The sequence below is a fragment of the Pelophylax lessonae genome (assembly GCF_965119305.1).
Source record: "Pelophylax lessonae genome assembly, chromosome: 10".
Taxonomy (NCBI): domain Eukaryota; kingdom Metazoa; phylum Chordata; class Amphibia; order Anura; family Ranidae; genus Pelophylax; species Pelophylax lessonae.
This window is the reverse complement of record NC_138777.1, coordinates 138760486-138773710: the sequence shown is the minus strand read 5'-3', so window position 1 is coordinate 138773710 and position 13225 is coordinate 138760486. Positions and strand designations below refer to the sequence as shown.

General features: G+C 47.3%; 1 protein-coding gene across 3 annotated transcripts in view; it reads right to left on the bottom strand.

Annotated features, from left to right (window-relative positions):
* The window catches only part of CTCF (CCCTC-binding factor), a 299523-nt gene that overhangs the window by 246534 nt on the left and 39764 nt on the right, over positions 1 to 13225 (bottom strand). For all 3 annotated transcript variants that reach the window (XM_082270324.1, XM_082270323.1, XM_082270322.1), the window contains exon 2: positions 230 to 1013. In XM_082270324.1, coding sequence (XP_082126450.1) covers positions 230 to 1004 — 775 coding nt within the window. In that variant the 5' untranslated portion in view covers positions 1005 to 1013. The remainder of the gene's footprint in view (positions 1 to 229; positions 1014 to 13225) is intronic.

Here is a 13225-nt window from a genome sequence, read left to right as displayed (position 1 = left end):
CAGGTCTCCTGCAGACTGTCAGTGTGCGCTATCTGGCCTTACATCATACTGCCAAACAGTTTCACACTGACAGGAAGACTCAATGAACGATCATAGCGCTCAAGTGCTCCGTTGTACTTTACCTCCAAACCTACAAGCACCCACCAGCAAAGTCGTCAGGACTTCTAGCTATAGTTAGGATGTTTACCAAAACATAGTAAGAATTTTCAAGTCATAATAATCCAAGTACCTTTCTTTTTAATTTTTGTTGGTTTTGGAGGCTTCATATTTCCAACCACTTTTTCAGCATTAACATCTGAGAGCAAACCCTCCTGTTGTTCTTCTTCAAAATCATAAACAGACACATCAACATCCTTTCCTTCTTCTGTATATCGAAGTTTACTTTTCTTCATCTTCTTGGTCTTTTTGACAGGTGGTGCATAATCTGGATCCTTCTGCCAGGTAGATTCTTCCTGTGGCTGAAGCTCAGCCTGTTCAAGCGTTTCCACTTCACCATTTGCCCCAACCTTAACAACTTGGAAACCTTCTGGAAGAGGCAACGTGTGACAGATCATAGGTTCCCCTTCTTGAAGGCCTTCTTTAGCTACCTCATTTTCATAAGCGGCATGAAGTTCCCCAACAGAGGTGGCAGCAACGGGAACAGCTACAGGTACCTGCACAAGCTGAAGTTCTCCTAGATTTATTGGCTGTTCCTCCATATTTACAACTTGCAAAGTTATAATTTGTGTATCATCTACAGTAGCTTCCCCTTCTTGAGACACTACACCTTCCATTACTTCTGTTTTCATCTGAAGAATTGCAGGATCAAGTTGCTCCATCATAACCATTTGAACATTGCTATTAACATCATGGGGTATTTCACTTCCATCTGACTGGCTATGCACTATAACACAGCCATCATCATCAGCAACACCATCTCGTCGCCTCTGATAAGTCTTTGTTTCCTTTCTTTTCATGAATGTCTCAGAGTCTTCAACAATGGCTTCTGCCAAATCTCCTTCCATTTTTACCAACTGCAAGACAAAAAAATTACTTATTCAAAAGAAAGGCAATTAAAAATGAACTTTTCATTATAAATTTACCGGCTGCAAGTAGGAATTTTCTTTCCCCTTTTTACTTCCACTAAAGCTTTTCATTTTAAAATATGTCCCTTACAAATTAGGCGGGCTTCGTCCAGTAGGCTAAAGCCAGCAATAGATGGACTGAATTTGATCTGGTTCAATAGGGACCATCCGAATTTTGATCCATCTACAGGGCAGGCTAGTTCTACAAAAGATGATCTCTTGATTGAACTCTGTTCAACCAGCCTGCCCTCTTTTTTCACTGGTTCAGTGCTGACAGCTATAGCTGGCAACACTGATCATTGTATTCTGATGGCAAAGAACACTCCCCTCTGTCAGAACACAATAACTCAGTAGAAGGTTGAAAAAAGTGCATCATCTATGGCCTGCCTTATTCTTTGGATTTACATTCCTCTGCCTGTAGTTCATTATAAAGTAGGTAATAAGCAATCTAAGGTGACAATAATGCTTCTGCTATATATAGTCAGCAAGCATTGTATTACTCATTAAAAAATAATAAAACTAAATATATTGCTGCCACCACAGCTGATGGTTGGTAAACAGGCGTACTTGCCACCTATACATCATCATTAATATTTTCAATTCTTTCTTATTTTTCGTTTTTTGCCATTCATGATCTATTTTATCTATATCTCGGTTATTATATTCTTTTATTTTTAATCATTTTTAGGGCTAAAACAACTCATTGATTAATCAACAACTAATCGATTATGAAAATAGTTGTCAACTATTTTCGTAATCGGTCAGCGGATTAGTTGTCCTGCATACAGAATGCATTTGTTTATATATCAGAAACTACAGTGCAACGCACATACAGCTCAGTACACCATCCATACATGTACAGTGCCTTGCAGAAGTATTCGGCCCCCTTGAACTTTGCGACCTTTTGCCACATTCTAGGCTTCAAACAAAGATATAAAACTAATTTTTTGTGAAGAATAAACAAGTGGAACGAAATTTATTGGATATTTCAAACTTTGTTAAAAAAAATGAAAAATTGGGCGTGCAAAATTATTCAGCCCCTTTACTTTCAGTGCAGCAAACTCTCTCCAGAAGTTCAGAGAGGATCTCTGAATGATCCAATGTTGACCTAAATGACTAATGATAATAAATAGAATACACCTGATTGCCATCCCTGGTGGCCATAGTGGGCATCCCTGGTGGCCATAGTGGGCATCCCTGGTGGCCATAGTGGCACCCCCCCCCCCCGAGGGTCTGCACTGGTAATCAATGATCCGATTACCAGTGCCGCCGCCGATCGGCGTTCCTTTACTCGTGCCTGTCAGGCACGAACTAAGGAAAGCCGATCAACGGCTGTTCCTGTTTACTATGTGACCAGGCCATAGATGATGCGGCTAGTCACATGGAAAAGAGCTACGTCAGTAGTCCCTTTACTGAGATCGGAGATGCAGGGTGTCAGGCTGACACCTCGCATCCCCGATCGCCGCTCTGCGCCCAGAGCTATATTATCCTGCCGACGTCATATGACGTCCGGTCAGGATAATACAACCACATTCCCGCCGTCAATTGCCTATAGGGCGGGCGGGAAGTGGTTAAAGCGCAGAGAGCATCATGAAGAACAAGGAACACACCAGGCAGGTCCGTGATACTGTTGGGGAGAAGTTTAAAGCCAGATTTGGATACAAAATCCCAAGGAGCACTGTGCAAGCGATAATATTGAAATAGGAGTATCAGACTACTGCAAATCTACGAAGACCTGGCCGTCCCTCTAAACTTTCAGCTCATACAAGGAGAAGACTGATCAGAGATGCAGCCAAGTGGCCCATGATCACTCTGGATGAACTGCAGAGATCTAAAGCTGGAGGTGGTAGACTCTGTCCATAGGACAACAATCAGTCGTATACTGCACAAATCTGGCCTTTATGGAAGAGTGGCAAGAAGAAAGCCATTTTTTAAAGAAATCCATAAAAAGTGTCGTTTAAAGTTTGCCACAAGCCACCTGGGAGACGCACCAAACACGTGGAAGAAGGTGCTCTGGTCAGATGAAACCAAAATCAAACATTTTGGCAACAATGCAAAACGTTATGTTTGGCGTAAAAGCAACACAGCTCATCACCCTGAACACACCATCCCCACTGTCAAACATGGTGGTGGCAGCATCATGGTTTGGGCCCGTTTTTCTTCAGCAGGGACAGGGAAGATGGTTAAAATTGATGGGAAGATGGATGGAGCCAAATACAGGACCATTCTGGAAGAAAACCTGATGGAGTCTGCAAAAGACCTGAGACTGGGACGGAGATTTGTCTTCCAACAAGACAATGATCCAAAACAAAGCAAAATCTACAATGGAATGGTTCACAAATAAACATATCCAGGTGTTCGAATGGCCAAGTCAAAGTCCAGACCTGAATCCAATCGAGAATCTGTGGAAAGAACTGAAAACTGCTGTTCACAAACGCTCTCCATCCAACCTCACTGAGCTTGAGCTGTTTTTCAAGGAGGAATGGGCAAAAATTTCAGTCTCTCGATGAGCAAAACTGATGGAGACAAACCCCAAGCAACTTACAGCTGTAATCGCAGCAAAAGGTGGCGCTACAAAGTATTAACTTAAGGGGGCTGAATAATTTTGCACGCCCAATTTTTTCCGTTTTTTATTTGTTAAAAAAGTTTGAAATATCCAATAAATTTCGTTCCACTTCATGATTGTGTCCCACTTGTTGATTCTTCACAAAAAATTACAGTTTTATATATCTTTGTTTAAAGCCTAAAATGTGGCAAAAGGTCGAAAAGTTCAAGGGGGCCAAATACTTTCGCAAAGCACTGTATGTAGATGGCAGAGAACTTGTGAATGTGTGAGGAGCAATGCCTAATGGGAAATGTAGTCCTGTCCTGGGCAAGAGAAGGAACCAAGTGATTCTAAAGACAGATTTTTTTTACCATGCTATAGGGACACTCTGTACAGTACTATACTTTGCTGCTTCCTTTAGGGGCACTTTAAAGGCAGGAGGGGCCAGAAGTGCCGTGGGGGGGGCGCAGAAGTGCTGCTTTGTGCAAAATCATTACACAGAGAGGGCAAGTATCACAAGATTGTTAAAAAAATAATAATAATAAATAATAATCCAGCGTTTACACTTTAAGAGCTCTGTGAAGGGAAGATGAGCATTTGAACCCAGAAGGTGGAGGCCGATAGACTAGAGGCGATATAAGGTAGGGATGCACCGAAATGAAATTCTTGGCCGAAGCCGAATAATAATAAAATGTTTGGCCGAAGGCTGAAGGCCGAATACCGAACGCGGTGTTTTGCATTTTTTCCATTTATTTTTCCAATTTTTTGTCCTCTCTCTTGTCCTCTCGTGTCTCTCTCTCTCCCTCTCTTGTCCTCTCTCTCTTTTGTCCTCTCATGTCTCTCTCTCTTGTCCTCTCTCTCTCTCTCTCCCTAAATGTTACTGTAGGGAATGGGATTCAGTGCACACTGCAGCCTTGTACCATAGGGTTAATGTTAGTGACACTGTAGGGATTGGGAAGGATGCTGGGAATGGAAATCAGGAAGCATGCAGGCAGCCTTATAAATTTTAATTGCAGATACAGGGCGCTGGGCAGGTCAGGGTTAATGTGGTAACATCAATTACTCAGTGACAGTCAGTCAGTGTCAGTGTGGACTCGATCAGATTATACCGTGACAGACAGTCTCTCATAGTGGTGGTAGTAGGAGGCTGAAGGTGGACTAGTAGTAGCCTGGAAAGGAGCACAGCCGCATACATACATTACTCACTCGTGCACTGCAGCCCGCCCCACACATTCAGTGAGTCTTACTCTCCTCCCTAGTTTTCTCAATGGCACATTCAGGAAGCCAATCACGCCGTGAGTAGCGGCACAGCGGAACCAATCAGGTGTGCAGGAACGCGTGATTGGTTCGCTGTGCAGCTAATCACGGCGTGATTGGCTTCCTGAATGTGCCATTGAAAAAACTAGGGAGGAGAGTAAGACTCACTGAATGTGTGGGGCGGGCTGCAGTACACGAGTGATTAATGTAATGTATGCTCACCGCTGAAGTGTCCCGGCTTCACGGAAGTCTGAGAGTCCTCCTGTCCTCCTCCGAGTCCCTTCCCCCTGTAAATATCGTGACCTCGGCGATATGAATATCGCCTACGGCCACAGAACGATAGTCAATATCATATCGACTATCGTTCAGCCCTATTATTCGGCACAAAATTATTCGGCCTTTTGACTTATTCGGCCGAACACCGAAAGTGCTATTTTTTCTATTTTCGGCCGAATAATGTTCGGCCGCCGATTATTCGGTGCATCCCTAATATAAGGTATTACAATTACATTGAAATAAAAAGTTTACTAGTATACTAGTATTGTGCATTAGATTTTAAATTATTATATCCATGAAAAAAAAAAAAGTCTCAGCTTTTAGTACTTCTTTAAATATAAAAATGTTATTTTCCCCCCTCCACCCTTCATATAGCTTCATTTCTGACTCCCAGTTAAAATATCCTGCATATCCGACTTCTGGGCATATTTATTACATATACATACACATGATACAAGAGAAAACTTTCACTGTTTCACAGTAGAAATTCTAATTATATTACAGTAGCAATTATCTGCTGTTTTTTTTTTACTATAAAGGGCTATTTTTTTTTTAACCCCTTCATGACAGGATTAAAAAAAAAAGCATGCTGCTGCTACTAAATGTCTTCTGCTGCCCATACATGTATTGGATTTTTGGACAAAAATGTTTGCATCTATATTTGTACAAAATTTGTATATTCATTGAATAATGAAAATTCCATTTGCTTTTAACATTCAATTTTAAAATGAATATAACTTCTGAGCAAAAACCACATACACTATTTGAAGATTCGTTTAATGGAAAAGTTTTCTATTCTGCTCCTTCAAATTTTCCTGTCCCTGTGGTTGACAACGAACACCGAACAGACCCCACTAATGAATGAATGAGGAAATCGGATGAATGTTTTTAAAAATTTTCTAAAAAAAATTTAGTTTGTGTATGGCCAGCATAAGTGACAGCAGGCACAGGGCGCTTGTATCAAGCTACCTGCCTATTAATAAGGAAGTCTATCATGAATATTATATACCAATCCGGTCTGAAGATTTGCAAAACAGTGTTTTAGGTCTTTTAAAAATATTGATCTCGGAGTCTGATTTGTACCACATTTAAAACTCTAACACATATCTGTCTCAGAGTGGATTACATATCCAACTAAATAGCTGGATATTTATATTTACAACTGCATACATTTTTATTTTATTTCTATATACAAACAGTCTTAAATATAGCCATCATTTCACTTATCCATCTCATACACATTTGTCTATGTATAGTTATTCCTCAAAAGATCTTCACTTCTTATGAGCAAAGTTTTTTGGACTCTAACAGCGACCGTTTTTTTTTTTTTTTGGACCTCACCAGCCACCAGTTTTTTCCCTCCACACTGGGCGTATAAGCCCAACTCTGTCATGGCGCCACACGGCCTGAAAAAGGAGCGTAGCTCCGTAAACGTGTTGCCGTTTTCCATGCTCTCTATACGGCGTTTCGGAGGCGACGTCAGTGTCAACCTGAGCGGTGTCCCTGTACGTTCCACGGACTGCGGAAGCTTCGATTAGCACTGAGGAACGCTGAAGCCTATAGGACCAGCGTGAATACCGCCATCCAGAACCCCCAGGAGACATGTCTCTACATGCTTTTATTAAATAAGCTTACCTTGTGAGTGTTTTTATTACCCCATTAAAAAGATTGTTCAGCTGCACTTAGAAGGCGCTTCCTTTTCTCTCCTTTAGATCGTCCAGGTAACCCAGGACTAATATCCCCCTCTGGCTTAACACCACCAGGACTGGAGCCAACACCTTTGTGAAAACCCAAGGAGCCAAGGCAAGACCAAAGGTTAACACCACAAACTAAAAGTGATCCTCTCCCACGGCAAAACGCAGAAACTGTTGATGTCTTGGACAAATTGGGATGTGAAGGTAGGCATCTCCGATTACTATGGAGGCCAGGAAATCCCCCTGATGTAGGGAAGCCACCACCGTGTGAATGGATTTAATCTTGAATTTCTGAACTCGCACAAAGCAATTCAGTGCCTTTAAGTCCAGCACTGGACGCACCTTGCCTTCCTTCCTGGCGACCATAAATAGGATTGAGTAAAAGCCCTGAAAACGTTCCGAAGTTGGAACTATTACTCCTTGTTGTAACAGGTCCTGTAAGAGCACACTGGAAGCAAAGAACTTACCGGAGGGACGGATCGAAACACGATCTTGTAACCGGACAGAATGACCTCCTGAAAACCACGTCTTGTATCCGGGATAGCCACAGGTCTAGAAACCGAAAAAGACGCCCCCCCCCCCCCCCCCACCACCACAGATACAGGTTAGGGTGCAGCTTCAAACCAAAGGAGTCTTATCTGCAGGTCTGGAGAAACCAGACTTCTGTTTTCCAGACCAAGGTCGCTTGGAGCTCCCCGAGGGGGCCTTGAAAGACTTCAATCCCTTATCAATTGACCCTGAGGGACGAAAAAAAAAACTGTGCTGAAAAGGGAGGGACCCCATCTACGACGAGTGTCCTTACCCTTGTTAACCTGTGGGAGAAAGGTACTCTTACCCCCTGTAAGACCTTTGATAATGTCATCAAGGGTAGCCCCAAACAGGCGATCACCTTGAAAAGGTAGATCAAAAAAGGCCTTCGAGGTCTGATCTGCAGACCAGCATTTTAACCAATGCAAAGCAACCTCTTTTGGATGTTTAGGGTTCGCACAAAGCGAAGGCAAGACAATGTCCTCATTGAGGTGAAAATCCGAAACCACCTTTGGAAGAAAAGACTGATTAGGTCGCAAGACCACCTTATCCCTATGAACCACCAGGTAAGGGGAACGGAAGGACGCCGCCGCCAACTCAGACACTCTGCGAGCCGAAGTGATCGCCACAAAAAAAGCAACCTTTTTAGACAGCAGAGGTAACGAGATCTCCCTGATGTTTTCAAACAGGGAGAGTTGCAACATGGACAGAACCAAGTTCAAGTCCCATGGAGGAAAGGGCTCCCTTCTGGGAGGGTCCAAGTGATGCACACCCTGAATAAAGGTGCGAATCAAGGAATTAGACGCCACAGGGCGCTGGAAAAGAACAGCCAGTGCAGATACCTGGCCCTTAAAACGTGGCCAACGCAAGGTGCTGGTCTACACCCGATTGAAGGAAAGCCAAAACTCTCGCCACTGAGTATGAGCGGGGAGAGAAACCCCTGGACTCACACCAGGCAAAAACTGAATTTTTGTAAAATCTTACCTGTAAAATTCCTCTCTGAGTCCTCCGACAGTCGTCGCCGCCTCCAAGTCATCACTGTTGGGTATTGACTTCCGCTCCGCAGGAGTAGCTAGGCATAAAGACTTAGTCAAAAGAACAAAGGCATTTGCATATACACACCCATGGGAGCTGTCCCATCTGGTCAATACCCCCCTGCAGACACTCCCAACTCAGTTTGGTAGCATAGCAGTAGGTAACAAGAACCCCAAAAGAGGGGCGGGGCGGCAACTGTCGGAGGACTCAGAGAAAGGAATTTTACAAAAATTCAGTTTTCCCTTACGTCCTCGAATAGTCGTCGCCGCCGCCTCTAAGTCATCACTGTTGGGATGTCCCAAAGCAGTATAGACATGAGGGGTGGGAGACGCAACCGTAGAAAAGGCAACGCAGTACCCACATCAGAGAAAGGAACCTTACATGCACAGTAAGAGAACCTGCTGGGCAACAGAAAACAATGCTCAACAGGAGCAACAGCCCAGGAAAGCAAATACCAGCAGCCAGGAACCCATAACAAAACAAGGGTCCTTCATGGCACTGCCTTACTGAGAACCTTGCGGCCAAAGGAGGCATCAGCTGATACCAGAACATCTACTTTGTAGAATTTGGAAAAAGTGTGCACCGACGACCAAGTCGCAGCCTTGCACACCTGGGCCACCGAGGCCCAATGCCAATAGGCCCAGGACGCACTCACAGATCTGGTAGAGTGTGCCTTAACAGGGAAGGGTGGAACCCGTTCCTTCAAGGCATAAGCCTGTTCAAAGGTCCGTCTGATCCATTTGGCAATAGTTGCTGCAGATGCAGCCATACCCTTCCGAGGTCCCTCAGGAAGGACAAAGAGGGAATCCGTCTTTCGAAAAGATTCCGTAGACGACAGGTAAACCCTGATCGCCCTGACAACATCCAAGGAATGCAGAGCAACCTCCTTAGGATGCTTAGGCTTCGTACAAAGCGAAGGCAGGACAATGTCCTCATTAAGGTGGAACTCAGAGACCACCTTAGGAAGAAAGGAGGGATGCGGACGCAAGACCACCTTATCCCGGTGAATCACCAAGTACGGAGAACGGCAAGATAACGCTGCCAGTTTTGACACCCTGCGAGCCGAAGTGATCGCCGCCAAAAAGGCAACCTTCTTAGACAGCAGAGGCAACGACATCTCCTGGATGTTTTCAAAGGGAGCACGCTGTAACACGGACAGAACCAAGTTCAAGTCCCATGGAGGTAAGGGCTCCTTCCTGGGAGGAGCCAAATGTCGCACACCTTGAATGAAGGTGCGAACCAGAGAACGGGACGCCACAGGGCGTTGGAAAAGAATAGCCAGTGCGGACACCTGGCCCTTGATCGTGGCCAGCGCCAGGCGCTGGTCCACACCAGACTGGAGGAAGGCCAACACTCTCGACACAGAGTATGAGCGAGGGGAGAACCCCCTGGACTCACACCAGGCGAAATAGGCCTTCCAAGTACGGTAATAGATTTTACCAGAGGAAGTTTTCCTAGCCTTGACAAGGGTAGGGATGACCTCAGGGGAGAGACCCCTGTCCTTCAGGACCTGGGTATCAACAGCCAAGCCGTTAAAGCCAGCGACTGTAAAGCAGGATGGAAGATCGGACCCTGAGATAGGAGATCTTCCCACATTGGCAGTCGCCACGGAGGCGCCACTGCCAGGTGAACAACGTCGGCGTACCAGGACCGGCGTGGCCAGTCCGGCGCCACCAGAATCACCAGGTGCGGTTCCGAGGGTTACCTGCGGAGGAACCTGGAGAGCAACTGAATCGGAGGAAAGGCATACAGACGATACTGATGCCAAGGGGCTACCAACGCATCCGAGGCGTCCACCAGCAGATCGCGCGTTCTTGCCACGAACCTTTCCACCTTTCGATTTAGTCGAGATGCGAACAGATCCACGTCCGAGGATCCCCACCTCGCACACAGCATTTGGAAGACCTCCGGGTGTAGGGACCATTCCCCCTGATCCAGGGTCTGGCGGCTCAGATAGTCGGCCTGCCAATTCTCCACACCCGGAATGTGAACTGCTGAGATCGCCGGGACATGAATCTCGGCCCAAGACAGAATGTCGGTCACCTCCCGGGCTGCCTGGGCACTCCTGGTGCCCCCTTGGTGGTTGATGTAAGCCACCGCGGTAGCATTGTCCGTCTGTACCCGGACAGGACGGCCCCGAAGACGGTCCGACCACTGGAAGAGACAGTTTGATCGCTCGCAATTCCAGCACATTTATCGGGAGGGAGGACTCCTCCTCCGACCACGTGCCCTGGGCAGAAAGGTTGCTCAGGATTCCACCCCAGCCCGACAGGCTGGCATCCGTGGTAATCACCGTCCACACCAACGGACGGAAGGACTTGCCTTCCGCCACCGACGGGGACTGGAGCCACCACAGAAGAGCCAATCTGGTCTGACGACTCAAGGAGACACTCAGATCCAGAGACTGAGGCAGTCTGTCCCACCTGGCCAGGATCTCCGCCTGGAGAGCCCGCGTGTGAAACTGAGCAAAGGGTATCGCCTCGAAGGCCGATACCATCAACCCCAGGCCCCGCATGCAGGTCCCGAGTGACGAGGACGGGTTGTCCATGAGGGACCTGATCCCGTCCTGCAGGGTCCGGAGCTTGTCCTCCGGCAAGAACACCTTTGCCTGAGCAGAGTCCAGAATCATTCCCAGATAGGGAAGACGAAGCGATGGAGACGTCGATTTCTGAACGTTGATGGTCCATCCAAACTCCTGGAGCGTCTGTACCGCGGTGGACAGATCGCGCACAAGGTCCTGGCTGGCACGTGATCTCAGAAGTAGATCGTGCAGGTAACCCAAGACCGCAATACCTTGGGCCCTCAGCAGGCCCAGAACCGGCGCCAACACTTTGGTAAAAACTCTTGGTGCCGAAGCGAGACCGAAAGGTAACGCCACAAACTGGTAGTGTTCCTCTGCGATAGCAAAACGAAGGTACCGATGATGACCCTCGAAAATGGGGATGTGCAGGTACGCATCTTTTAGATTTATTGAGGCCAGGAATTCTCCTGGACTCAAGGAGGCCACCACCGAACGGAGAGACTCCATACGGAACTTCCGAACGCGCACGAAGCGGTTCAGCGCTTTCAGGTCCAGAATAGGACGCACTTTGCCCTCCTTTCTGGGCACAGTGAACAGATTTGAATAAAACCCTTGAAACCTGTCCCGATGAGGCACCGGGACAATCACCCCCTGAGCAAGAAGGTCCTGTACCGCTTGGAGCAGGTCCTGCAAACGCCCCGGAGGCAAATGAAGATTTGAGGGAAAGAATCTGTTCGCCGGCCGGGAAAGGAATTCGATCTTGTACCCCAATCGAATGATTTCCAGAACCCATCTGTCCGAAATCCGGAGCAGCCAAGGTTGGAGGAAACCGCGCAAACGTCCCCCGACTCCTGAAATGGGTGAGGGCGCCCCTTCAGGCAGAGGCGGACTGACCCGCCGAGCCGGCATTGCCTGACTTCTGCTTGCCCGCTCAGGGCTTCTTCTGACTGCCCTGGGCCTTGAAGGGCTTGCCCTTGGATTGGTTCCAAAAGGCACGAAAGGACCCCTGAGTGGATCTAGGCGCAGAACCCCGCTTGCCTCGAAAGGACTTGTTCTTCGGGTTCTGGGGCAGCAAAGTGCTCTTGCCCCCTGTGACGCCTTTTACCAGGGTATCCAACGCCTCGCCAAAAAGGCGAGAGCCAGCATAGGGAAAATCAGCAACTGTTTTCCGCAAGGACTGGTCAGCCGACCAGCTCTTCAGCCATATCAGTCGCCGGTTAAGCACAGATACACTAGATAGGCGCGCTACTAAAAGGGGCCTCATTTAAGGCCGCATCACACAGATACATGATTCCATGGTGAATTTGATCCACCATATCCAGCCGGGCAGGCGGAACAGCATCAGACAAGAGGTTGCTCCTAAGCACCTTAGTCCAATCAGCCACCGCCTGAGCCACCAATACGGACGCGAAAATGGGTCTGAGCAACGAGCCCGCCACCATATAGGAATGGCGGGCTAGAGACTCCAACCGCCGGTCCGTGGGATCCCAAAAAACTGGGGTATCCTCAGAAGGAACCAAGGTAGCCTTGTTTACACGGCCACAGTGTGATCCACCTGTGGAGGCACACACCATCGTGATTCCATAGCCGGTGCAAAGGGATGAAGCAATTTGAACCGACTAGGTACCGGGAATGGACGTTTTAAAGTGCGCCACATTTCATTAACAGTGTAATGAAACTCAGCAGGGCAGGGAAAAACCTGCGCCGACTTGCGGGTCCTGTGTGTCCCAAATGAGGACACGATAGCCGGAGGACTGGGCTCATCCTCCAAATGTAGTGCTTCCTTTACAGAAACTATCAATTCATCCATGGTCACGCGCTCTTCAGGCGACCCCGGGGAGGAGGTATCAACCCCCTCCACCTCCCCCTCAGACCCCAGCGGGTCTAAGGATGAGCGAGACCCTGAAAAGGGCACGCTCGCTGCAGCAGCCATATCACCATCTGAATCCGAAGAGAGAGACAACCTGGGCCTCTTTCTAGCAGCACGTTCAGCCATCAGCATTTCCATATTTGACACCAAGGTCGCCACTACAGCGGCCAAATCAGGTTTTAGAGGGGCCAAAGGAGACTTGGGGTCCTCTACCAGAGCTGGGGGGAATTTGCTGTCCTGAGAATCCATTGCTCGTAGGAGAAAACCGTGCAATAAATTCGGTACTGCCCCTTTAAGACCGCTGCGGAGTGCACAGCCCACCACTACAGATACAGTGACAAAGACCCCCAAACAGGAGAAGAAAACTGAGCCAGAAATGATAATACAGAAGGTAATGAGAGAGATAGCCTGCAGAGCCCTGCAGAGAGTTACCAC